Genomic DNA, 26,445 nt, shown 5'->3' on the forward strand with positions numbered 1-26,445 from the left:
TTTGCAACAATGTAGTGCTTAACGGCTATCCCATTCAAGCCTCAGAATTTATAACCTTTTTACATTACTTAACAAAACCACATTATACCTGCTCCGGCAACAATTATGGAATACCACTGAGTTAAAATATGAGTATCTTCAGCCTTACAAGAACACCTTACAGTGTAATGAAATATGTGTTAGGTAACTTAAATTTGACTAAAAAAAGATACCGAAGCATCTGCAATACATGAATGCACATACACAAAAAAAGTGTGGGACTTAGATCCAGTAGATCCATGTATACCTGACATTTTGTTATATCAAATATAGTGAAAATCTACTTCCATTTCTAAATATGTGGAGGTCTCTGTGGTGCTTAAAACATCAAAATTAAAGACACACAGACAATAAAACCTGAATGGTGGGAGAAAAAAACCCAAATAATTTCCTTTAACTCGATCTAAAGTTAAGCTTTGACTGAGATAGAAAGAAACTATTTTTGTGAAAAGATATTGGTTTATATAATTCACTTTGTCGTTTGAGAAAGAGGAAGGCTTCTCTATGAGTCAAAATGGATGAAACCCTGAGGAAATGTCAGTGTGACTGGGGCTGACAGTGCACCTAGACAGGACGAGACCCACAGAGCAAGCCAGTTTGACCATACAGCTCTGCCATCTTACAGGGCCTCAAGTAAGTTCTGGTAATTATACTGACAAACAGGTTTTAAATGCATGACCTTATGTCATTTATAAATGTCAGTTTTCCGGACTGGTTTCCTGTTAAAACAGGGTTTATCCAAGCAAGTATCTGGCATGTATCTGTGTGCTGCTGCCTGCTAGACTTATTTCAACCACTTCTGAGCCCACTGGCCAATTTCAACTGGCTCTAATTTGACAGATGGGTAGAGACCTCACAGATATTTAGCTCTTTCACATGCTTGGAAAAGAGATGGAAGAGAAGGGGTTTATTAGAGCTTCCTGAAGGATATTTCGCCCTGTAAAACATCACAGGATCCAAACATGGAAGAATCACTGGAAACCAGGCTTTTCAATTCTGGTACACACAGAATTAGTTGTAATTACTGTAGCTACTGATGATAATGCTGACTGTGCAGATGTTGTAATACACTTACTGAAAGATTGGCTTCGGCAGAATTTCACTGTCCTGACAGTGTTGGCAATCATGCGCTGGAAGGAAAAGATGGGATGCAATCAGAGAACAAGCACTGTATTTTATCATCATTTAAACGAAGCACCTAACTGTGCCTGAGTGTGAAGACATATGCCAATAAAAGCAGTCATATGAATGAAAATATAATTTTAATGCTGATACTCTCATATGTAGGGTGTGATTTGCATTTACACAGGCTTTAAATAAGCATGAGTATAATTTACATGTGCTCAGAGAGCCCTTTCCCTTGCTTGAATGCTGTAAAAGGCCCTAACTAAGAATGAACATCGGCCCCTTCTATGTGCATTTCTCTGATAACATCTTACCACATTAAAAAGTAAAAGGAGTATGGTGTGGAACACTGTGGAGTATACACACAGTAATTTAAAGACCATCACTGCCTAACAGCAAGGCCATTTCTAGAACATATTCAGCAATTAAAGAGCTTTCACCTTTTATATGAGCTTGAGTTTAAAATGCAGTCCTCCTGGAAAACGACAGTGTAAATGAGCATGTGAGGGTGCATGTTCACTGATTCCTCTGGCAGAATGCTCAATTCACAGGTGAGAAGGCCACAGTTAGAACTGTGGCCCTGTAGGCAGGTTTCATCAAACAGTCCTGTTAGGCAGTGTTAGCTTGCCCAAGTGTATCTAACACAACATGAAAAGTGGATTTACTTTTAGTGGGCCCTTTTAATATCAATTCACAAAAAAACCCCCAGAAGTCACTTCAGTACTTCTTGGCTGTGCCCCCTTTTCAGTAAAAAAAGACATAATTTCACTCACTTAGGTAAGAAAATATTAATCAATGCACTTTGCTCTGACAAATCAGGTGTTATTTTACAATATAGTTTTTAATAACAGAAATTAAGGTAAACCAAAAAGCAAAACATTTCAGATTTAGTTCTGGACTGCACAGTTTTAACTGGCTTGTGTGATTAGCGCCACACAGGTAATACCCCCACCAGTGCAGGGGCAGGGTTAGTTGTTCTGCATTATATCAAATAAACTGAAACTTCAGCAGTAAGACTTAATTCCTTAGCTAGGGAGTTTGATCCAATCACTGTTATGAGGACAACATTTGTTTTGATTTCTTTTGCTTAGATTAAGAAAAAATAGAGGAGGGAAATGCTATTCCCAATCAGACTCTAATGTTTGTTCCAAGGCAGCTACATCTTTTAACACAGCACACTCTCACCAGGCTACTTGATACCTTCTGGAAATTTGGTGTGAGATTAACAAGCTAGTTAGTCATAAGCCCTCACACAATGGAATTAATTATATATCTCTTACTAGTACACAGTAAAGCCTAGGGCATACACTCCTCAAAATTCATACACCATTATAATTTTACATGAAAATGATGTTCTAAATAAAATATATTTGTGAAATCTGTCATTCCAGAAGGGGGAAACAGCAATGCAAAACGTTCCTTACAGACATACTGAATAATCCCACACATTTTAACGTACTGTCAAGTATACAAAAATGGGTATGGCTGCTGGTCAGCATAAGAAACATCATGTACTAAATGTTTGTGGATTACACCTTGTATCATCAAATGAAATGTAGCTATTATGAAACTGATCTAAAATATCTTAATTCTAAAACACACTTTCCCAAACGATCTAAGGAATTTGGATACGGGCCTGCTTATACTGTTCCTAAAGTCATACGTATTTACATATGGAAAACAAGTAGAATTCAAGTAAGAATAAGTTTTATCCTGTGTTAATTTTCATACCTCTTCAAGCCATTCTTACCAGGCAGATTTTTTAAGGCACTTACCTTGCAAACATTCTCACAGGTGTTTAGCATTAAGCATGTGAATAAGCCCCATTGACTTCAACGGAACCTCTTAGATAAGCAAAGCATAGCATTGAGGGTAAATGCTGTAACGCTGGACTGTACTGACAGACAATTTATGTGTGTAGTGAAGGCTTTTAAAAAGTTTTCCCTATTTCCAAATTTCTCATTATATGGGCTCTTCCAGGCAAGGAAAATCAAAGTGGCAATGGACTTGTCTGACTTCTGGTGAAATGCTGAACTGCCTGGCTTCCTTCAGTTGGCTGAAAGACTTCATTTTAAAGGGTTACTTTGTCTATTTCTGAGGATACTGTGATTCAATCTGTGCATTCAGAAGTGTCCTGGCAATGATGAAACACGGAATGAATCAGTAAGTGCGTGTTAAGGCTGAATAAACGGAGAAACTGTGGTCCAAAGACAGCACCACAACCCAACAGGGAGATTCTGAAGCATTATGTATCCTTGAAGATACATAATCTTCTTTCACATTGCTTTTTTTTCCAGGTGCTGTTGTACTGTCTAATAATGTCTAAGCTCTTAAGATTTCCTCTTTGTAAGGTGTGAAATGAACAGAAACACAGCATATGAAACAAAAGTGAATTTCCCTTCCTGAATCTTGTAGATAAGTTGGATTGTCTTCTTTTCATGCAAGAAAACTAGAAACAAGTACAGAAAAAATGTTCAGGTGGAAGTTTAATTGCCTGCTCCTTACAATTTTTCTTCAAACAGAGGATTACCTCTAGTCAATGCCTGCAAAGACAGACCTCTGTTTACTCACAGTGCTGAGGAAGACCACGGCCGAAAAGCCATACAAACCTTAATTTGGATCTTTCTGAAATACAACCAACTGCATAATAGAACAAGCAACAGCTACTACCAGCATGCTATATATACACAACAATACCCTTTCAAGTTTTACACAGTCTGGAACTGTGGCAGCAGGCCAGCACATTATCTTCTAATCCATTTCAAACCCAGGTTGCTAAATATTATAAATATTCATATATGCCATAGAAAATACTAAGGGCTTTAGTCACATACTTTTTGCATAATCTTTATGTTCCAAAAATGAAAGAATGTTTGCCCTTTTTTTGCATATGGATCAGAGGGTGAATTCCCTTTTGTTCATCTCCATAAAACCTGAAAATGAATATGCACAGATTTTCTAATCCTCATTTCACACCTGAAGGGTGAAGAGGCTTGACAAAAAGAAGCATCAGTGGTCAGCACCATGGCACTGTCTTGTGCCACCACGGCAGGTCAGCATTTTCAGAGCTTTTTCCTGAGTTTTGCTCCCTCTACAGGTTCCATTTCTGAGACATGCTGGGTAGTGTGACATGAAGATGGTGCCACCGAAAGTGATCTTTGTTCAGACTGTCTGATGATTTGAGAAATGTCAATGATAAAGTTCCCAAATAACCACATCTTTCCTCTGTCTATGAATACAAAATTCTGTACTGGCAGCCAGAATGCAGAATTATGCAGCTGAGATTTGAAAAATGCAGAAATCAGTAAGTGGTCAAGAGGATGAAATATTGCCTGTCCCTACAGAGAGTCATGCTCAGTACTTTCCTTCCTTTCCTCTCTCTTCTTTCCTTGGCAAGACATAATTCTAAGAAAGGGCTTTTAAATTTTTTCTAAATATATAGCTATAAAAGCAGTGCCACTTGAACATTATATATTGCCATGTACTGCGCTGCAGTGCAGGTTGTAGGTTGTTCTCTATCTGCTAAATCATACAGAGTTTATAGGAACTATTACTACTGACAGCTTTGGGTGCTTGCCTTCACCTGAAAAGAGGGTCATTCTAGATTGCAAACTAACTGTGTTTGCTGCCTACTGGCACCTTTTTATCTTTCACATATTTGCAGCTCTCAAAATATCCCCTACCTGCCAAACTAAAAGCACAGCATTTAAAAAATGTTACAAGTTTTGAGTTTTTTTTGTGACAAATGTCTTCAGTTATTACACAGATGAGTCCTCTAAAGCAACACTTACAGCTAGCATCTATCAGCTAACTCACTAGTGGAGAAGAGATGCAGGTAGTTTAGTGTCATGAAGTATATGCCAAACTAGAAGGGACATCTGTGCCACACCATGTGGAAACAGCTTGTAACCTGTCTCCATCAGCTTCTTGCAGGGAGATAAGTAAAAGACCTTCAATACTTCTCTATAACCATGTCTTTTTGGTATTGAAGACAAAGCCTTTTACTAAAGACTTGCACTACTAAGACTAGTGATTTAGTTATTCTGTCTACTTGCTGACAGAAGTATAAATAATATTTTCCAGGATGGACTTTAAGGCCAAATGCTTGCTCCAGATGCACCACCCCCCTTCCCCCTTGCTTCATGCAATAAATGGCACAGTAAAGAGCTCAAGTACAGTGCAAATACAGAGAATAAGAGCATACCTATTTCTGACATGTTCGATACTGTTTGCCCACATCTTGTACAAACCAAATGGGTCCATCTACAAACATCCTTCTTTACACACATGTGTGGCTCTGCCACACATGGTTATTCTCTTCCCTGGATAGCTGTCCCTGTCCCCCCACTCCTCACAGCCTCCTCCAAATAAGGCATCCATGGGGGATCAGGAGATGGGGAAGGGGAAGAAGGCGCAGGCAGTCACAAAGGCAGTCACAAAAGCTCAGCAACGCTCTGCAGAGTGATGTCCCCCTAGGACTGCCAATACCACAGTTCTGTCACTACACCACTGAAAAGATGAATTTATAGGAAAGGGAAGCACAAAAAAATCGACTCAGGCTCTTTCCTTTTTAGCTTGAGTTGCTAAAAAAGACTAGGCTAATGTGGTTTCACACCATCTGTCTGGTTTTTCCCTTCTTCTCTAGATAATTTTGTTCAATTTGAAAAAAGAACCCAGAGTTTTCAAACACAAGACAGCTCCTAACAATTTTCTGTGAAAACAGATGGCTGTGGACAAGAGAAAGATTGTATAAGTGCCCTCCTGTCTCCTTCAGGAAAAAGGCTGTAGTGCAAGTTCCTATGTTATGACAAAAGCCTATTCACACAGAATTCCCCAGCCATGAAGAAACGACACATGCCCCAGCCACGAGGAAAGCTCTGAGCAGAGCTCAGGCAGCCATGAAACACAAATGTTTAGGAAACCAGGCCTCGCTGTTTCTGGCACTCAGCGAGCTCCTGGCTCAGACACTGCCTCACAGCTCCTGCATGTTTTAAGACGCATGGTTTAATATAAATAATAACAGAAACATCACAAAACAGAAAAGATTTAAAGGAAGCTGTTTCAGCTGAAGAGATGCCATTAGATCAAACTTCTACTTTTGGCTGCCAGTTACAGGAATAAAGTTGTCAGCAGCACATCAGCTGTCGGGATCAGAGCTCTGTGGTGAGAATGCAGACATGATGCCAGAGGCTGTTCTCAGTTTCATCACTGTGCTTACACGAGAGTCAGAGGGACCCACCTCCTCCGGTGGCAAATGGCACCACCAGTGGCTACTACCCAGATATTTTTATTCATAAACTTCAGCAAGTATCAAAGTTAGGATGGATCAAGGGAAACAATTTTCCAAAAAACAAAGATGTTTTAGAAAGATCAGTAAGGGTAGCTCCCAGAAATATTCAGAGGAATCTCCATCTGCTTGTGAGAGAACATCGTGCAGCAGAACAAACAGACAGAAACAACAAATGGCAGGACATGATTCCTGTGAGGAAATCTGGTTTCTGCTTCTCTCCTGAAAATGGCAGAGTAACATCACAGATTTACCTTGGGTTTATCCTTATGTAAAAAAGAGCAAACTTTATCTGAGAGTTATCTGGCTGAGTGGTCTTGTCTTCACTGGTTAATATCTGGCAATTATGTGTGGATATGACAGTTTTAAGCTCAACACAAGTAGGCGGCAGCGACTGAGGTTTAACAGTAGGCTTTTCTTCTTTGCTTGACCTGATGTCACATGCAAAAAGCTAAAACCTGCCAGGTCCACATTAGGATTTGAATGAATTATGTGGGTGGAATTAGAATGCAGGTTGCTTTGAACAGCTATGGGTTGAGAGAGCCAGTAAAAACACCATAGAAGCATGCAGAATAGCTAGTGAAGAACAATAAAAATACAAAAGATATACTTGTAGTAAGGCCAAGAGAAAAAGCAGAGTGAGCTTTTAGGTAGCGCACCAACTGAAGAAAGGTTTAAAATACTAAAAAAGGAGAATGTTTCCCTTTCTGTTGACTGGAGGAACATGAGATATAATACTGATTCTTTAAAAAAATATATAGCACCAAAAAAAATTAATTGATATTCACTTCCCCCTCCTAAAGAAAATTATCAAAGCCCTGATTACTGGGACTACCTTCTTGCAGTGCAAAATATTATTTAAAACTTTTGGGTACTTCTAATAAACTGCTGTTCCGAAGATAACATACTTCTGAAGAGAAGGCAATGTCTTAGGGTGAAAAGGTCAGATCTGCAGCAGCCTAGATCACTCTAGGCTGCCATAAAATTCACTCCTGGCCTTGGGAGTGCCAATGTGTGGTATACAGTGGCGCAGAACTATTTCTAAATGACAAGCCTGGGTTGAAGTTGAAGTGCTTACAGGAGAACTCCTGCCTCCTGTAATGGCTTTTACACATAATCAGGCATAAGAAAGAGCCTGAGGGATAGAGCTCTGAGGTCAGTGGATGTACTGGCTCTTCTGGCTCAGGAGTTATGTAAATAGGCCAAGGAGGCGGAGATGTTGGTGCCAGCCACAGAACCATGGCTAGAGCAATGCAGCTGCCATCCCTTCTGCTTTGGAAGTGCTCCAGACAAGTCTGAGATCCATTTGTTCCCCAAAGTACTTACTATCTACATTAAAATATATATATTTGTCTACCTAATTAGAAGAGGCAATTGAGAAAAAAAAATCCTTTTCTGCAGGCAGAAGGCTCAAGGCCTTTGGAAGGAGATGTCAACACAGCCTGTGTATGCAACTACAGAATGCCATTACTGCAAAGTGAGGTCAGGCCCTTACTCAGGCATTAGTGCTGCCATTTACCTGCAAAAAAGTCTCATCTTAGTAGAGGGGTATTTTTACCCTAGGACAGAAGCTGTCCTAGAGCTACAGATTAAAATCTAAGAGAATTCACTCAGAGTGATGACTACTTTTCTCTTAAGTTTTTTCAAGAGTTGAAAGTCCTCCTTTTTCCCACTTCTGCAGTTATCAGTACTCAGAGGGTCAGACAAACTCCTCCACAATGCAGTGGAAATAACCATGGAGTGGTTCTGGTTACTGCAGTACTAAGAACAAGCATACACAGGTGCCAGAGGAGATATGCTCTAGCATGGCTGCTGAATGGCTGAGAGGAAACAGCCTCAAGTCGCACCAGGGGAGGTTTAGATTGGATGTGAGGAAAAATTTCATCACTGTAAGGGTGGTCACGCATTGGAATAGGCATAGGAAGTGGTGAAATCACTATCCATAGAAGTGTCCAAAGAGTGTGTGGATGTGGCACTTGGGGACATGGTTTGCTGGTGAAAACAGTGGTGCTGGGTTAATGGTTGGACTTGGAGGTCTTTTCCTTTTAGTGATTAGTGATTCTATGATTTTACAATTTATTGCCAGAAAAGTAAGTCAGGTTTTGTTTTCAGATGCTCATAGCAGGGGTTGGCTATTGTAGGTTCTCAGATGCAGGTGTCATTAACCACATTAATGAGGAACACGGCCTTAGCAACCACTGCTGAGGAGCTTGAGCTTCAGCTGAGATTTCTGTGGTGGCAAGTTGCCTGCCTGCAGTTTTTGACAACAGTGTTTAAAATGATGGCAGCTTACGTGTAGGATTTAAAATAAATCAAACTGGAGCATAATCTAGCCTTTTATCATTGATTCTCCTTTCCAATATGAAAGCAATCAAGTCACAGATGTCTCCTTTCACTTGTTAAAGGAAAGAAGAAAATAAGATGTTGTGCACATTCTATTTAATGCTTCCTTCATTCTTTGAGGAGCAATGCAGAACTAACCCAACCCTAGGCAGTTCAGTTTTGTTTGAAGGAACAGCAGTTAAAATCACAGGTTGGTCCCAAACTGGCTGTTAAAAAGTGTCTCTAACAGCTTTGCTTCCTGTCACTGCTGCTGCCTCTCCTAGGAAACATTTTGGCTGTGCATGGCTCAGTGGGCAATTCCTTCTCCACCTCTGTGAGGTTTTCCAGAAACCAAGAGGTCCCAGGCGCTTTGCACAACACAGACTATTTTTGCCAGCTCTTGCTCCTGCCTTCACTTTCTCTAGCTCTGGAAGTCACTGTTGAGAAGTTCACTGTTGAAGAGGAGAATAGGGAGGTCTTTTAAAGTTTTCTTTCAAATATGTTATACATACCATTTTTTCAAAATTTACTAGATTGTCAGTGAATGTCTTGTTTCCCTCATGAGTAAACGTCATGTCTGTACAGAAATAAAAGACACATAAAAGCTCATTACTGAATCGTGGCCATACAAAACAGTAGAACATTTTATCTATCCCTTACAAAAATCACAGCAGCTGTAAATGTAAAACATTTGGGTTTAATTTGCAGCATTTCTGAGACTAATAAAATCAAGGCATGATATTCAGATGTATGAAAGCAGTTTTTCTTGTCTCTGTGTCATGCTTTTTATAATGGAAAAAGATCATACCTCACACTGAGATTGATTTTTGCTTTTTCTTCCTGCTACTCTTATCCTTCAAATATTTGACAAATAGCTTTCAAGTTAATAATTCTGGTAACTTCCAAGCTTACCTTTTATAAGTAGTGGCATGAAAGGAATTATTGGAGGGTCCAATTTAGCTACAGTTAGTCTGTAGGCCCTGTGGTTTCTCGATGGATCCTTAGGGAAAAAAAAAGAGAAATCAAATGATTACTAATATGTATTGTTATATGTATTGAGACACTGCATGCATTCACTTAGGTGTCATGGCATTTATTAAAATAATTATTTTTTCCTCTGCCTTTAAAAGTGCATCTGCAAATTCAGACACCTTTCATCCTTCTCCCAAACTGCTTACATGATGAGGATGCAGCCACTAAACACAAACATTTTTTTGTGCCAAATAGCGAGGTAAGATATGATTACAAAAACATCCTTCATAAAAGAAACCACACATTTTTATTGCCTCCTTGCAGCTGCAGATCCAGTTCTGCGTATGTTGTAACACTAAAATGTATTGCCTGGAAAAATCCAGGTTGAAAAATAGAAATTCCCATATGTACTATCAGAAAACATGTGATAAAGCTTTTCTGAGTTCCCAGATTAACTTTGAGTGGTACATAAGTTCTCTCAGAGTAGGTTCCTAAGAGTATAATTTATTAGTCATACATACTTGTTTTAGCAGCTCTAAAACGGGATCATAAACTTCTTAAAGTCAAACAAGGACATATAAAATGTTCTGAATCAAGGAATTCAAATCAGTTACTCAGAAACTGAATTATCTCAGATTGTGCATAGGATAAGGGATCTATTGCTATTCACCATTAAGCTTTCAAACTCTGCATAGATCTTCTTGAACTTGCTTGGAAGTTTCTGTTAATAAAAACAAAAATAGCAAACCTTAATTAAATCTGATTAGTGTGGTAATTTTACTGTAAATGCTAGTTCCTTCTACAACGCCCTAAGTCAGGAAAGTGCTCTTTTTTGCCAGATATTTCTAACAATGTGCTAATCTAAAATACAACATGTTTCCTAGCAACCAGATTATAAATAGAGACGGGACCAGCCATGAAACCTGGATCCTGATTTAAACCCCGACTTGAATTTACTCCTTTGGGATGTTTAGATTCAGATTTTTGTTTAGCTCACATCACAATCACTGAATTCAGAATGTTCAAGTGAATTGTTTCAGGACATTCCTGATTATAGCCTATCTGAAAGCATAATTTACACTTTGCTTGTGTAGGGGCAGCTCAGCTTAATTATTCATACCTATGATGAACTGCCCTTGCAAACATTCATATCCATGCCTGGGCATTTCCAGGAGGTTTTTTTGCTCATGCTGATGCATCTCCAACTATTGCTTAAATTCCTGACATGCCCAGCAGCAAAGGGCTTCTACCATTTTCTGGGGTATAAATTAACAAATATTTTTTTCAGTCCACAATACCTACACAAATAAAACATGGCCAGTTGATCAAGCAATGATTGAGATGAAATGGGCTTTAGTAAACACGCTTTTCCTCCCTCATGCATGATATGTCATACAGATCAAATAACTTCACGATAAAGACTATAAGATATGTTATAAATTAGTTTCAGACATCACAGTAATTTTTTAGGTACACTCAGAATATGTCAGCTTTCTAATTTTAACAAGAAATTTCTCTGTATTTGCTGAATTAATTAGACAACCACTGGAAGTGGGTAACATTAAAAATTAACAGAGACTTTTTAGTGCAGAAATTATTTTTTGCAATACTTTCTACATTTGGAGTGTGTACCCTAGCAAGCTATTTACACTGTGCCACAGCAAGGGCCTAATTTTTAATGATGTGTGTCAACAACTGTGTGCCTAGTTTGCATATGCATGCAGATTAGGTATTTGTGAAATAAGTGGTATAATTGGACATTTGCACCTGCAAATATCTAATTTGTGCATGCAACTAATGTAAATGCATGATAATACAGCAAAAATCAGGTCTTGATATGTTTGTTTTTAAGTCTATTCTGTATATTTTTCTGGCTAAAAATCAAATTGCAGAAATTCTCTTGATGAACCGACTGCTCTACAGAACCAAAGTGTGATAACATTTCCCTGATCTCAAGTTAATACCCCACACCTACAAGCGATCTGTGCTCCCCCCAGCTCAGAGCCGGTGCCCATTTCAGATTGCTGTATGTAGTATATCCATTCAATTCCTTCTTCTCTCTTCATACTGCTGTACTGTTTCAGCTCTCCCAAAGCCTCTCAGTGGCCACAAATGAAGGGTCATTATTTTAAGGAACTGAAAATCTTTGCCTATAGCACCGATTGTATATGCCCCTTGCAACATGTACTTTTGAAAATAGGGCTGGTAACTCCTCGGGCATGTTAGTCTGATCTCCTGTTTCAGAGCACATTTGTAAAAGTGTTGAAATTTTGGTCTGAGTTCCATCAATAACATAGTCATGCTAATTATTTTGAATTTCTAATGAACAAAATACATGCCCATTCAAATCTGCACTGCTTCTGATGACCAGTATGTTCTCAGGGGTTACATGTGCTTACTACCTCACCCTGCTGGACACTGTACCCCTTTTATAAACTGATACACAAAAGAGCAAAGCCACAGAAAAAGGTGGAAGCTCTGAGAATGAAGAGCACCCCTGACAGTAAGCAGGGAAATGCACGTCAGAGAGAAAACCAGAACTGGTTAAGACAGTTAAATGTGGGTTAAACCCACACTTTAACAGGGCAACAGAGTCCCTATGGAGATCAGAAAATAATACATATAAACAGAGGATGAATTTTAGAGACTTATCTCTGGAGTGATCTCACTGAACCACCAGTAAAGGCACACAGAGGATGGGCTGATCTCAGAGGTTAGCTGGCTAACTTGCTCATCCTGTTGGACAGTTTAGCTCATCGACTGAAGCCACTGCTGTCACTCTTGTTAACTGCTTATGGGTATTCAGCACATCTTATGGGTATGGTGTACTGCCTTACTATTAAAAATTGTCAGCCTTAACTAAAGACTTATGGTCAGGAGCTGAATTAGTAGATCTAATTTTATCAATAATAAAGACCCAATTCACAGTTTTCCTAACCAAAAGCATAAATTCCTGTCAAGTTTCTTGGAATTAGATTTTAGCTAAGACTTACCTCCCACGTTAATGAGAGACGGCTCACAGCAACATTACTCAGTCCCATAATAATAGCGAAAAAGGAATTCAGATTTTTGTATTCTTTACAGCTGAAACACAAAGGGCGAAGTTTTAAGTTGTATATATCAGTCAGAGCAGTACATATGACAACCTTAAAAGAGCCGCAGCCAGGCCTTTAGCTTACATGTGACTTAATTTGGGCAGCTCTGGCCAGCATGTCTGCAGACACCTCTTCTCCAGTGTGCTAGTACTTCACCACACTCTGGAGGCTCGTTTCCCTTCCCTCCTAAAATGACCTCCTGCTTTCACTTCACTGGGTGTCAGATTCTGGAAGGACTCCTAGTCTTCGAAGCAATTCCCCACCCAGAAACACAGTACTGAAACTGGGCTCAATTCAGTTCCAAGGGATACCAGAAACAGTGGAAGCAAGTAGTTTACAACTTCATTTGCTGCAGAACTTGCTGACAGGTTCTGAACAGCTACCGAAGGCTGGAAGTTCTCCCTAGATGATCTTCATTGCAGTTTTCAGGGTTACTGAGTCTTTTTAAAGAGAGAAGACCAGCTGTCTAGAGATGTCCCACGCCAGTGACCTGTCCTGCAGTACAGGGTTTCTATTACTTATAGATTCTGGAACTCTTTAGTGTGTTTCAGGCAAAGAACTGCCATTTGTTACCAGCGTCATTAAAGAGATCCTGGGCACTAGGAGCTCTGGGTCACACTTGCCCTCTGATGCCAAGAAGGACTTTTGATACCAGTCAGGAAAAAATGGAACATGTAACAGTATTATGGAAGATCCAATATGCCACATGCAGGAGTAGGAACAGGAACAGTCGACACAGATGCTCAGCTGGAACTGCATCAGGTTCCCATTGACTCAATGGGAAGGAAAGAGAGAACAAAGCCTACACTTCACAAATCTGTGTCTCACTAGATTCTCACAAATAATTCACTATTTTTCTCAACTGATTTGCCAACATCCAATTTCAGCACCTCAGTCACTGCCTTCTTCTGCTGTGAGTGGCGTTTCTTAGGCATTGGTATAGGGACTGTTGGGGTTTAACATCTTTGTCAGTGACACGGACAGTGTGACTGAGGCACCCTCAACAAGTTTTCTGGTGACACCAAGCTATGTGATGTGGTCAATACATGGAGGGAGGCTTGAGAGGTGGAACTGTGTTTGAACATCATGAAGTTCAACAAGGTCCTGTACATGGGTCAGGGCAATCCAAAGCACAGATAACAGGCTAGGTGGAGAATGGATTGAGATCATCCCTGGGGAGAAGGGCTTGGGGTTGTTGATTGACAAGAACCTCTATATGACTTTGCAGTGTGTGCTTGTACCCCAAAAGCCAGCTATGTCCTGGGCTGCACCAAAAGCAGTGTGGCCAGCAGGCTGAGGGAGGCGAATCTCCACCTCCACTCCTCTTTGTGAAACGCCACCTGGAGTGCTGCGTCCAGTTCTGGGGCCTCCAACATTAGAAGCACATGGATCTGCTGGAGTGAGTACAAAGGAGGGTCGTGAAGATGATGAGAGGGCTGGAGCACTTCTGTTATGAGGAAAGGCTGAAACACCTGGGGTTGTTCAGCCTGGAGAAGAAAAGGCTCCAGGAAGACCTTAGAGCACCTTCCCATATAGCTAAAGGGGGCCTACAACGAAGCTGGAGAGGGTACTTGGACAAAGGCACGTAGCGATAGGACAAGGGGGAATGGCTTTAAACTGAAAGATGGCAGGTTTAGATATTAGGAAAAAATTCTTTACTATGACACAGTGAGACGCTGGAACAGGTGGCCCAGAAAAGCTGTGGATGCCCCATTCCTGGAAGTGCTCAAGGCCAGGCTGGATGAGGCTTTGAGCAACCTGGTCTAGTGGTAGGTGTCCCTGCCCATGGCAGGGGTGTTGGAACTAGATGATCTTTATGGTTGCTTCCAACCCAAACTATTCTATGATTTACCAAGAAAACCTAGGCAGCTGCAACTGTATCTGCAATATTTAATTTGAATCTCTCTTCATTTTAAAAAGGAAATGTTTTGCCAAATACCTTGTTAAGCAATGCAATCGGACAAAGTCCCAGTTAAAATACATCTAGATGTATGACATTCTACACCAGAACTTCTGCAGTTTCTACAAACTCTACACTAAATAGTTCAGTTCCAGATACAGGACCCCTGTAAGGTAGTAGAAGCAGTGCTGTATGGCTCCACTGCATATATACTGCAAGTAAAATGTCAGAAAGCGGATCCTGTAAAGCACCACAATGTGCTCAGAACAGAGGTCCCCCTGTTTCCCAAAGTGGACTGTACTGGAAAAATCTTCCTGTTATTATGAACAGTGAACACAGACACACACACACATATTCTCTCTTGTCTCCAACACAAAAACATTTGTGTGGTTAGAATCTCTTGGTACTTACACAAGCATATTCATATTGGCATTTTCTCTATAAACACACACACTTCAAAAATTTCTTATTGGCTCCTTGGGCTTATATAACATATGCATGTGTAGGGGAAGAATGACTGTCACAAACTGAGTGAAAGTGTCTGAGTACAGTGACACACAAGAAGGCTTCTAAATAGCCTGTCCATATATCTGCAAAGGGGAAATATACACAAACTGGGTTTGTGCATATCCATAAGAGTATGTGCAAGCACATCCCAAAAGGCCTTTCTAATACAATTAATATGGGAAGAACTCACTGTTGGAAATATAGTTCACTTTTCCCCTTTGTTTGCAAGCTTAATCCTACAATAGCTGGAGAAAAGAGATGAACCTGGTAACCTCTACATCCTTTTCCAGCAGGTGCAAAGCCAACTCTGGCTCCTGGAACTGCAAGCACATGTACACAGCACTTGGAGCCAGCAGTTGGCCTTGCCTGCACAGACTGGGAGCACACATCACAGGGTGTGTGGGGTGGCAGACACAAAATGACGTGCCTCCTACGATGGCATCTGAGCCCCAAGCCACAGAACTGAAGCAGGGTTCTCAGTAGAAGTTATCTTTGAAAATTGGTCTGTGTGAGGCATCTCGTTACCACCAGCTATGCCTAAGATTAATAGTGCAGCATTGAGCTGTTCTCCCCAAACACTTTTCTAATGAGTCTAGTACTTCTAGGTAGGGTAAAGTTCCCATTAGGTCTCAAGGATCTTCACAGGCAAAACTTCCTCAAAGATACTGCTTCAAGGCCTGGGCTTTTTCTCCCCTCTAACTTCGGTGCACTTTGTGTTTGTTTTAGTGCATGCTGTAGCACCTGTTACCATGGCAGCACTGCACAGAGGGCAGCAGCCTGGCAAAACTTCCCAGCGCCTTTCCAGCGGCTGCAATTAAACCTGCCCTCTTGGTTTGTACAGAGGAAAATCTTGTGCTTCAGATTTCTCTGCTTTTAGGAGACAAAGAGGACTCAGCAGAGCAGACTGCTTTTAGCTATTTATTTTTAGCATTGTAGTGATAACAGAAACATGGAAGTAAACAGGAGGTTGTCAGGCTGTTGTAAATAGCACAGGATTAAACCCATGACTCTGAAAAACCCATGGGTCAGGGTGGTTTATTAAGGAGGTATTTAACTGTAATTTTTAGGATACTTTGATTTCAAGTGTTCATGGAAATTACTATTGTATCTTAATGACCACATTTCAACATTTTTCCCATTTCATGCCTGAGTTTAGGAAAGACCCCAACGCGTCTGTGTGCGGGTGGCACTGCCCTCTCCTGGGCGCAGCCTGCCAGGCCAGCGGCTCCTGCGCTGTGCAGTGAGATAATGGAATATGCGGTATATGTATTTTTAGAAACTAAAGAGGTAAATTCTGTTCTCCGTTCTAATTATAAACCTGTTCCTGCATGCCCACCACTAGATTTTGAACAGCTTCAGCTTTGACCAATCGTAATCCAACCCGAGGGCCCAAAGGAGCTCCCAGAAGGAAGCCAGTACTTGCAGAGCAGGGTGTTCCAGAGGAAGGAGCCACACTGACACCCACTTTCAGTGTGAACACAGACTTCAGCTATGTGCAATTACTAACTGGGAGGAGGGGGGCACCACAGCTGTAACAGTAATCTCTTCCTTTACACAACTCTGTTAATGATGCAAAAAAGTTAAAACTCAGTGTTTAACTGCAAGTAACAACGTGCCTGTTGGGTAAAACTGCCTAAAGGCTTCTAGTCACAATGCCCAAAGCCGTGGACAAACACTGCACACCTCAGCAAACTGTTTGTTCAGACAGCAATGAATGCAATAAATACACCACAAACTGGAAAGGAAAGGATAAGGAAACAATGATAAAAATTAGTAGCTATGCAGGGCACGGACATGCCCCTGCTCCCTCTGAAGTCAGTCACTGCCTTTAACGAGTCAAGGCTGACATGCCTGCCATGAAGGCTCCAAATAGTTTATGTTTGAATAGGAATAAAAGAAGACAGCAAGAATTGCCTGCAACCCAACCTAAGACCCAGCAGTAAGTAACAAACGAGGACATTCATATTCCTGCATTTTAAAATAAAAGTATTTGAAAAAAATCACAGAATTGGTAAGGTTTGGAGGGACCTCTAGAGACCATCTAGTCCGAGGCAGGGTAACCTAGAGCAGATTACTCAGGAATGTGTCCAGGTGGGTTTTGAATGTGTCCAGAGAGGGAGACTCCACTTTGTTCTTGGGCAGCCTGTTCCAGTGCTCTGCCACCCTCAATGTAAAAAAGTTGTTCTTCCTGTTGAGATGGAACTTCCTGTGTTTTAGTTTATGGACATTGCTCCTTGTCCTGTCATTGGGCACCACTGAAAAGAGTCTGGCACCATCCTCTTGGCACTCACCTTTGAGATACTTGAATGCATTGATGAGATTCCCTCTCAGTCTTCTGTTCTCCAGACTAAACAGGCCCAGCTCTTGCAGTCTCTCCTTATGAGAGATGCTCCACACTCCTAATCATTTTTGTGACCTCTGTTGGTCCCTCTCCTGTAGCTCTTGTCTTTCTTGTACTAAGGAGCCCAGAACTGGACACAGTGCTCCAGATGTGGCCTCACTAGGGTCGAGCAGAGAGGGAGGATCACCTCCTTCTGGTGACCTGCTGGCCACTCTCTTCCTGATGCACCCCAGGATACCACTGGCCCTCCTGGCTTCAAGGGCACACTGCTGGCTCATGGTCAACTTGTCACCCATCAGTACTCCCAGGTCCTTCTCCACAAAGCTGATCTCTAGTAGGTCACCCCCCAACCTGTACTGGTACTTGGGGTTATTCCTCCCCAGGTGCAGGACCCTATACTTGCCTTTGTTGAACCTCACTAGGTTTCTCTCTGCCCCACTCTCCAGCCTATTGAGGTCCCACTGAATGGCAGCACAGCCTTCAGGTGTATCAGACATTCCCCCCAGTTTTTTATTGTGAACAAACTTGCTGTGAATCCCAAGCAGACAGAAAGTAGCACGAGCATCATCATCTCTTTGCTCTCTCCTCTTGGTTTCCCCACTCGGGGCAATTCTGAGAATGGTTTTCTTGAGCAGCACCAGAAGGTGCTTAATTTTCAGGAAAATTAAGGCTCAATTTTGTTAACACTTACTAATTTACATATTAATAATCGCTAATGTACGTAAGGGTAAATGAAGGATTCATCATGACGAACTGAAATATATTTACTCAGAAATTTGATGTGAAAACATGGCCCTAAGAAATCACAGATCAAGGAGCAATGGAGAGTAGCACAGGAAAGAAGAATACATATTAACAAGGTTCTATACAGCCCTGTAAGAAAATGGACAGAATTACTAAATATAAAATGTTTTAACCTCTACTGTGTCTGGCTGTCTGAAAATAGAAAACAAAAACATACTGACTATAATGAAACTCACTTCCAGCTCACACATGACTGTATACTTACTGGGCTGCTATCTTGATATACTTCTTTAACAGCTGGACACGCTTGCTGAGTTGAGAGCAAAGACAAATCTCAGTGACCACCCAGAACTGAATTTCATTAAATCTTCTTAAAAACAAGTCCAGATTTGCTGTGGTCTTTTTAAAATTGTGCCTTCCAAAAGTGTGATAGATCAATTCCAGCTAGAAAAGAGAAAAGTTGGGTTTTTTTTTTTTTCAAAGCTACATCTTTTGGATAGAGGAAAGAGGCTAAGAATGACCAGGTGAACATCTAGTCTGAAACTTGCTCTGCAGTTTACATTTATTGCTGCAGAGATGACAAGGATTCAGGTTACAAATCCAGTAGAAAATAGCTGAGGCATAATAAAAGCATAACTACAAATGCTTTATACCTGAAAACATACAAAAGTAATTCAATAAGCAGCACATGTCTAGAACTTTATTTTTGTATTTTGCCTATAAAATTAAGAATGTCTTATACTTTTGAAATCTGTAGGTGGTTTTACTGTAGTATTTTTGAAAATCAAGCTTAGAAAACGTTTTTGAAATAATGCACAAACCTACAATGTACAGCTAAACATCTAACAGATTCCATCCTGCTGAACAGATAGATCCTCATACCTCATGCACACAGTTGAAGAGTTCCCAGTCATAAATTGTCATCTGATGTGCTAAGTCTTTGGAACTCATCAGTTCAAATGTTCCTACTGTACCAGTAGATGGTCCTTCTTGTTCTGGTAATGGTGCCTGCAAATAGAAAAATGGTATAAAAATATTTTAGAAATGCTTAAGTGCATGACTGGTGCTTTCCTTTCATAATGTTTCCAAGTCTTTTTTTTTCCCAATGTGATCACTTTTCTAAGCTCGTTTCTAATATTAAAATTGAAATTTGCAGTAAACCTGAAATTTGCTTTTAACCACAGGCAGGTATTAGGAAATGAAAAGCCCGGTGTAAAACCAGTATTCAATATGCACAGGATAGTCAGAAAAATTCTGAAAGCTCTTCAGGGGCATCATAAGAAATACAAACCAGACTGTTCTCAGTGTGTTATTTTTAACATTGTTCTAAAAATTGAATCTAGAAAGAAATGCTTCAATACACACTGTGCTAACTAAAGCATGTGTGTTTGTTTAGGAACATAGATTTTTCCACAAAACTTTTGTTATGTTTCCTTTTCACATACACAAATAACTAGGCCACAAAGCACAAGCAAAATAGTTTTACATATTTCTGATTCTAATGATGGGAATTATTACATCTGCCATTCTTCAGAAATCTGCAATGATTGCAAGATCTTCTGATCATTTATAAAATAAACCTCATACTTCCTATTTGACGGTATAGGGAGGCACCATTTGTGACTGTAAAAATCCTTGCTATGCCAATTAAAATGGTATGCACACAGTCTTATGAGAAAGAACCAAGTATAAAACATTTTTGAAAGACACTTCCATATCACCTAATAAATAAGATGCGATCTACAATTTTGCACACAAGTAAATATTATATTAAATAGAGATTTAAAACGTGGCTTGAGGTCAAGTCAGATTTGAAACAGTCTGTTGTACATATTAGGTTTAAAGTGTTTGAACCAGCGGTGCTAAAATACTAACAAATACTAACAATCCTAACAAATTCGAACGTGTAACATCAGTACAGCTGCCTGTGAACTTGCGGGTCAGTTGTTCTGTTCCCAGGAGAGGGCAGCAGAGTTCACTGACAAGTTTCCCAGTTTCTCATCAGCTCTTTGTTAAACGGATAAAGATGGAGCACGGAATTGTCAACAGACTCCTTTCTGAGTACAAACTCAGTGGAGGCTGCAAGATTAACAGACCGTATTTACATACTGCAATATAAAAAAATGAGCTTACTAAATGAATCCTCTTTTCTATAAGATTAATATATTAGCAATAGGAAAAGGACTGACTGGATTAATACATCAAATCACTTTCTCGGTAACACACAGTATGTAGGAGATTATTTCTGTATTGAATTCTGGCTTTGTACTCTAGGGAAAACTTTTCTTTCAAATATCAGCATAATACAAACTAATTAAAAACTACTAAACCAAATCACAAGCATTATTACCTTAAAAGCTTCATCCACAATTTTTTAAAAAAGTGTAAATAAATATTCTCTAATAAAAAAAACAGGACAGCCATCAATCTTATAAAGGCCTGCAGATTGCTCTGAATTGGGATTTGCACAAACACAAAATTTCTTTAGTTTATGACAACATATGAAATAAAAGCACAGCAGTTTTGTGTAGAAAATCCTAATTTGTGGAAATCTGTGGTAAGAGAATTGCCCAGAGATTGAAAGAGGGCTTTTTTTCCCCTATTTGGAAACAAACACAGCATAGCTGTTACCACAACAAACACATATTTTCCAGGACTAGGAAAGAAGCACTTAGATGCAAACTCACAGCGTATTTGAAAATTCATCTACCCAGAACAATTTTCACATGAGAATTGCCAAATGTAATGTGAATAAATGTTCATGAACCGGCAGCAGTCAGAAATTGGAATGTGAAAGGATTAAACTGGGAGACAGATAAGGTTGTACCATTTTTCAATTTGTTTATACCTCTTTTAAAAAATGCAGCTGACAAGGGGATGTATTCTGCTACGCAGTGCTGAGAACCATTTTTAAGGTGCTGAATGTACCTCTCTAATTGCTACCGGTCAGTCTAGTTGATGAAAACAAGCGCACTGCAGCCCTGTACCTTAGAGCTCCCTGCAGCATTCTGAGGTAAATAGCACAGGGAAGAGGCACAGAAAGCCATGACAATTTGCTGCCAGAGCTATGTGTACACAGACAATGCAGAGCCATATGTAAGTGCCCAGCGCAGTTGTACTGATGCGACACCCCTGCTTTACAGTTAGCGTGCCCCATGAGGGTATCTACTTGGCAGGATTAATTAACCTTAAGGGAACACCAGAATTTAATAAACTGAGCAAGAGGTATCTCTGCATGGAACTAGATATGCTGCATGTGCATTCCTTGGTTACTAAATTGAAAGCAGCAGCAAAGCATAGATTTTACCATATCTATAAAAGAAATCAGGCATATATACTAAGTGGCTTGTTAAAAGCATACAGGAGGCTGAAACAAGGCTAGGAGTAATAGAGTTCATGCTGACATGACTTGGCAATGACATTTGTTTTTAATGAAGTAAAAGGAACAAAAAGTACAGTCAAATCAAACTCTATAAAAGCAGACCCCATGCAGATTGTTAGAATGACTGCATAAACTATAAGTACTTATGAGCAATTCTACCTAAGAAAAAATAGACTTTCTACTGGGAGTATTTTCTGTGATTCTACTTAGAAGCAAAATCTGAGATTTTGACACAGTATTTTGTGGGGATGAGAAATAAAAAGATTTTAAGGAATTTACTGCTGGAATCAACTCTCCAGAATGCTTTAATTGGTAACACCTATCATTGAGAATATATCCTTATGGCTTTGAGGAGATAATTCTGTAATGAGGAATTGCTATGCGCCTTAGTGACAATACTCAGCTCTTCCTAAATGCTCAGTGTGACTGACTGAGAGCACTGGGATCAAGTGCTGTTATGTGGATCAGATGGATGGATTTCTGATCTATTTTAGGAAATTGTAATACTAGCTTGTTTTAATTTTAGAGCTGATCCCATAGCACTGTGACAAGCCCTTTGTTGTGAAGGTTTTCACTAGTTATTACTTAGAGCACTGATAATCCAAAAAGGGCCAAGTGTCCAAATGAACTGAGCACTGTCCTTCCCGAGAACTGCACACATACATACCAGTGAATCAAACTGATCCCGTGGGCAAGCAAAGAGCCGTCCATTAACACTGAGAGTGGTAAACACTGAGACATCATGAGGTTTGAGCACGACCTTTTCTGTAAAAATTAAACAGATTATTATTTATTATATGTATGTAGAATTTACAGCAGGACTGATCCAACAATGGCACAGACCACCCTCCTGGGAGCAAATTTTTCTCACTAACCCAATGTCCAGGATACAAGATAGATGACAACAAAGCCCTCTTTATTGAAGAAATGTGATGATAAACTCAGCCCAAAGCAGTCTCCTACAGAACTAGAATCCCAGTCCCAATCTGTATAGTCAGTTCAAGAAGCCTGTGATGCCACCTCTAGAAACTACCTGCAAAAATTCAGCTATAATTAGGGATTCCATTCATTCTTTGCTGAACTGTAAGCATTTGGAGAGCTGTTCTTAATAGAAATTGCTTTGGAAGATAGTAGCTGCATAAGGAGGTGATGAAATGCATTACAGCAGTTCTAAAACAGCATCACATCACAGGTAAAGAAAAGATAATGAGTTAACTTACAAAACAGTCTCTTTCAGCATGTGATGGCTGTCAGCAAATCTGACAATAAAAAATTGCTGCAACTGCAAAAAGAAAAGCTGCCTGGTGTCAGTTCTCAGGAAGTGAGCTGTTTTTGGCAGGCACCACTGTTTGCAAAAATGCCTTCCAACACAGCTCTCATTACCTCTGTGTGTCTCCACACAGTCATACTCAACCAAAGCACTTGAACAACACCAATGCTCCAGAAGAATTCACCTTGCAGTTGCTCTTATATTTTCACAGCCTACAGTGAGGTCTGACTTCTGACCCTCAGCGAACACTAGGTCAGTGAGTTTGGTACTAAGTTGCTCTGTAGTGCCTTGCATGGACAGAGCAGAGAGAATGGTAGTGACCACTACCAGAATGTCTGTACTGCAGTGTTTTGCAGAGGTCGCTGATTGCTAAGTCTAGCTTGAGATTATCCATACTTACCTCCTATTCCTATTGTTAAAAAACTCTTAAAAGTCTAACAGTGAAAGAAAATTGGGGTAGCTCTGCTCTGTAGCATGTAGATACACAAGCTTCTCCATTTTTCCTGTCTCTCATGTGAGGTCCAGCCTGTGCCTGCAGTAGAGGAAGGACTTGCCTCTAATATTGAACTTGTGTACTAGCTGAACATGCACATGGGTATAAAAGCCTTGACAGAATTTGTCTTTCAATCCCTCAAAAATTCTGCTTCACCATAACTGAGAAGTGTTTAAGATGATGCAAATACAGTACCTCCTCCTGAACTCATCTTTACTATGATGAGGCCTTCTCCAGAACCCAGCTTGTCTGCTACTGCGCTGATCACTTCCTTCACAGAAGAAGACACTGGCACCCGGATAGTGGTATAGGTTTGGTCTATGCAGTACACCTTAAACAGAACTAAAGAAAAAAAGATTGCATGGAGCATTCCACATGTAAAAACCACAGATTTACTGTACCAATTACTTTCACTTCAGTAACCACTCCTCACAAATGAAACAAAGCAACAATAAATCAAACCTGTAGTGTTTTGATAGCTCCCCATTCTACAGATGTTCTACAATTTCTAGTATAGAAATCTCTGATTTCTCAGAGCTTTTAATAAACCATGAAGTACTAGTGTTTCACTACTGAAGCGCTGGAGGGAAGGGATGCCATCCAGAAAGGACTTTGACAGGCTCCAGAGGTGGGTCTATGCAAACCTCACGAAACCTAACAACTGCAAGGTCCTGCACCTGGGTTGGGGCAATCCAAAGCACAAACACAGGCAGGGCAAAGGACAGACTGAGAACAGCCCTGAGGAGAAGCGCTTGGGGTCTTGGTTCACAAGAAGCTCTATAAGACCCGGCAATGTACACTGGCAGCCCAGAAAGCCAACTGTGTCCTGGGTTGCATTAAAAGCAGCGTGGCCAGCAGGTTGAGGAAGATGATTCCCCCTGCTTGTGAGACCCTTCTCAGAGTTCTGCATCCAGCCCTGGGGTCCCCAGCATAAGAAGGATGTGGACCTGCTGGAGTGAGTCCAGAAGAGGACACAAAGATGATGAGAGGGCTGGAGCACCTCTCCTACGAAGACAAGCTGAGAGAGTTGGGGTTGTTCAGTTTGGAGAAGAGAAGGCTCCGGGAGACCTTAGAGTGCCTTCCAGTACCTAAATGGGGTCTACAAGAAAGCTATAGAGGGATTTTGGACAACCCAAACCATTCATTATTTATGGATGCTACGTTATTTATGGATGCTAATTTAATCAGACACTTTGTTATGTTCCAGATCTTATGTTATTTTCCATAATGTTGTTCATTAGCAAGAGCTATCCTTTAATGTCAAATACCTTGAAACAGAAGCTGGTTTGGATGAAGATGCACCAAAACGACCATTGAAAGTACCTTTTTAATAATCTGAAAATTACATTCTTATATGCTGCTGTAAATTTTACCTTAATCTCTTCAGAGAATCAAACAGCAGCAATAGGGCAAATCAGCAGAATTTGTTTTCTAGGTTGCGTGCCTCGATTCTACGATTGTACGATCTGTGTCATGATTATCTGCTCCACTCCTATCTTGCAAAGCAACAGCTGTACATGTTAGCTCAAAGTGAGTAGGGGAGACAGAGGCTCAAACACGACCTTCAGCACCCACTATTTACTGCACTGCCGTTATCTGCAGCAGACTGTCTGTACTGGTTCTTACCTATTTTGTTCATTCCTTATTTTAAAGGTTTTTACATCTTCCTCTGAGGAAGCACAGTGTTTGATAACACAAGTAACTAAGTGAAAAGACCAGGAGCACCCCAAATCAACGATGGAGAATATTGGGCTAGCAAAAGCAAAAAGGGTTTGCTTCAGGCCAGGCTTCAAAACTGTAGGCAGGTACTTTTATTTATTTTTAGACCACTTTTTTGAGAGAGACAAAGTTACACAAATCTCAGTGGCTCAAGAAAACTTTGCAGAGAAGGAACTCACCTTCGTCACTGCCCCTGATAGGCTGGCGCTTCTGTGCCCTGTCGTCACTTGGGTTGAACAGCTGCAGAAGAACTTTGTGCTGAAATGAATCATCAAGATTCACATCAGTGCAAAAAGAAACATTATGTGGTATACATGAATTACAGCAGAGCTCCCATCAATGGCAGGAAAAAGGAGTAGCAATGCAGAATTTGACAATGTCAAAAGCTATTTCCTCAATTTGTTTTTTTTAATATATCCATGATTCCTAAAGAGAAGATGCTTATGAATTTGATGTGCTAAAGACTGTACTTTAGAAAGTGAACAAATAAATTTTCTTACCTTCTTTTGTGGTGCTTTAGGTTCTTCAGAACTGTAAAATGATAAAGCATAGAATATATAGTTAAATATTATCTATAAGATTTTGTGTACAAAATCACCTACAGAACATGGGTCACTTGTCAAACTAAAATATCAACATATTCATATTTATATATATGAAAAGACTAGATGATACCATAGTTAATCTATGACCAAGTAAGAAAAAATATCATACAAAGTTCATGTAAGCATGAAATAAGCTTCTGTCAACCTCTCTGTGAGAGTTTGCTGTTTGCAAGACTGACATGGAAAAGAGAGGGCCACAGACATTAATCCAAACAAGCCTGCATGCAAACATTCAGTCTTGTATGACTGAGTGCCATTCATACAGTGGCTTTTTAATAGATATACCCAATACATTTTGTTAAATTTTGTTCATCAGTTTACTGTGAAAAAGGACAGGGGCAGGAAAGAAGCAAAAACTGTGCTTACACTTGCTTTACAATTTTCTCTAGCTCTGGAAGTTGCTCCTTTAGTGCTGCAATCATTCTAGTATCATCTGATACAGATACATAAAATTCCTGTAAATGATACAGAATAGTCTTTAAATAACTATAGGGGTAAATGAGCAGTGCTCAGGAGAGAGGATTATGAGATGACATCTGATAGCTTAATGATTATAAAGAATGATAATCTGCATAGAGAAACACATGCTGGGCCCAACCCTCTATTACTTCTACTTGTTTATCTCCAGCTGATTTAAAGCAAGA

General features: G+C 40.1%; 1 protein-coding gene across 5 annotated transcripts in view; it reads right to left on the reverse strand.

Annotated features, from left to right (window-relative positions):
* RAPGEF4 (Rap guanine nucleotide exchange factor 4) overlaps nt 1-26,445 on the reverse strand; it is a 150,680-nt gene that overhangs the window by 3,264 nt on the left and 120,971 nt on the right. For 4 of the 5 annotated variants that reach the window (XM_050340182.1, XM_050340184.1, XM_050340185.1 and 1 more), the window contains 12 exons: nt 26,168-26,256; nt 25,697-25,727; nt 25,376-25,454; nt 23,673-23,819; nt 22,382-22,479; nt 19,215-19,340; nt 18,598-18,776; nt 12,739-12,829; nt 10,416-10,466; nt 9,686-9,773; nt 9,286-9,350; nt 1,115-1,169 (listed from right to left, as the gene is read on the reverse strand). In XM_050340182.1, the coding sequence (XP_050196139.1) occupies nt 1,115-1,169; nt 9,286-9,350; nt 9,686-9,773; nt 10,416-10,466; nt 12,739-12,829; nt 18,598-18,776; nt 19,215-19,340; nt 22,382-22,479; nt 23,673-23,819; nt 25,376-25,454; nt 25,697-25,727; nt 26,168-26,256 (1,099 nt within the window). The remainder of the gene's footprint in view (nt 1-1,114; nt 1,170-9,285; nt 9,351-9,685; nt 9,774-10,415; nt 10,467-12,738; nt 12,830-18,597; nt 18,777-19,214; nt 19,341-22,381; nt 22,480-23,672; nt 23,820-25,375; nt 25,455-25,696; nt 25,728-26,167; nt 26,257-26,445) is intronic. The other variant, XM_050340183.1, reaches the window with a different exon arrangement.

The sequence above is a fragment of the Myiozetetes cayanensis genome, unplaced genomic scaffold, assembly GCF_022539395.1.
Source record: "Myiozetetes cayanensis isolate MyiCay16 unplaced genomic scaffold, myiCay2020 scf9, whole genome shotgun sequence".
In the NCBI taxonomy this organism is placed as follows: domain Eukaryota; kingdom Metazoa; phylum Chordata; class Aves; order Passeriformes; family Tyrannidae; genus Myiozetetes; species Myiozetetes cayanensis.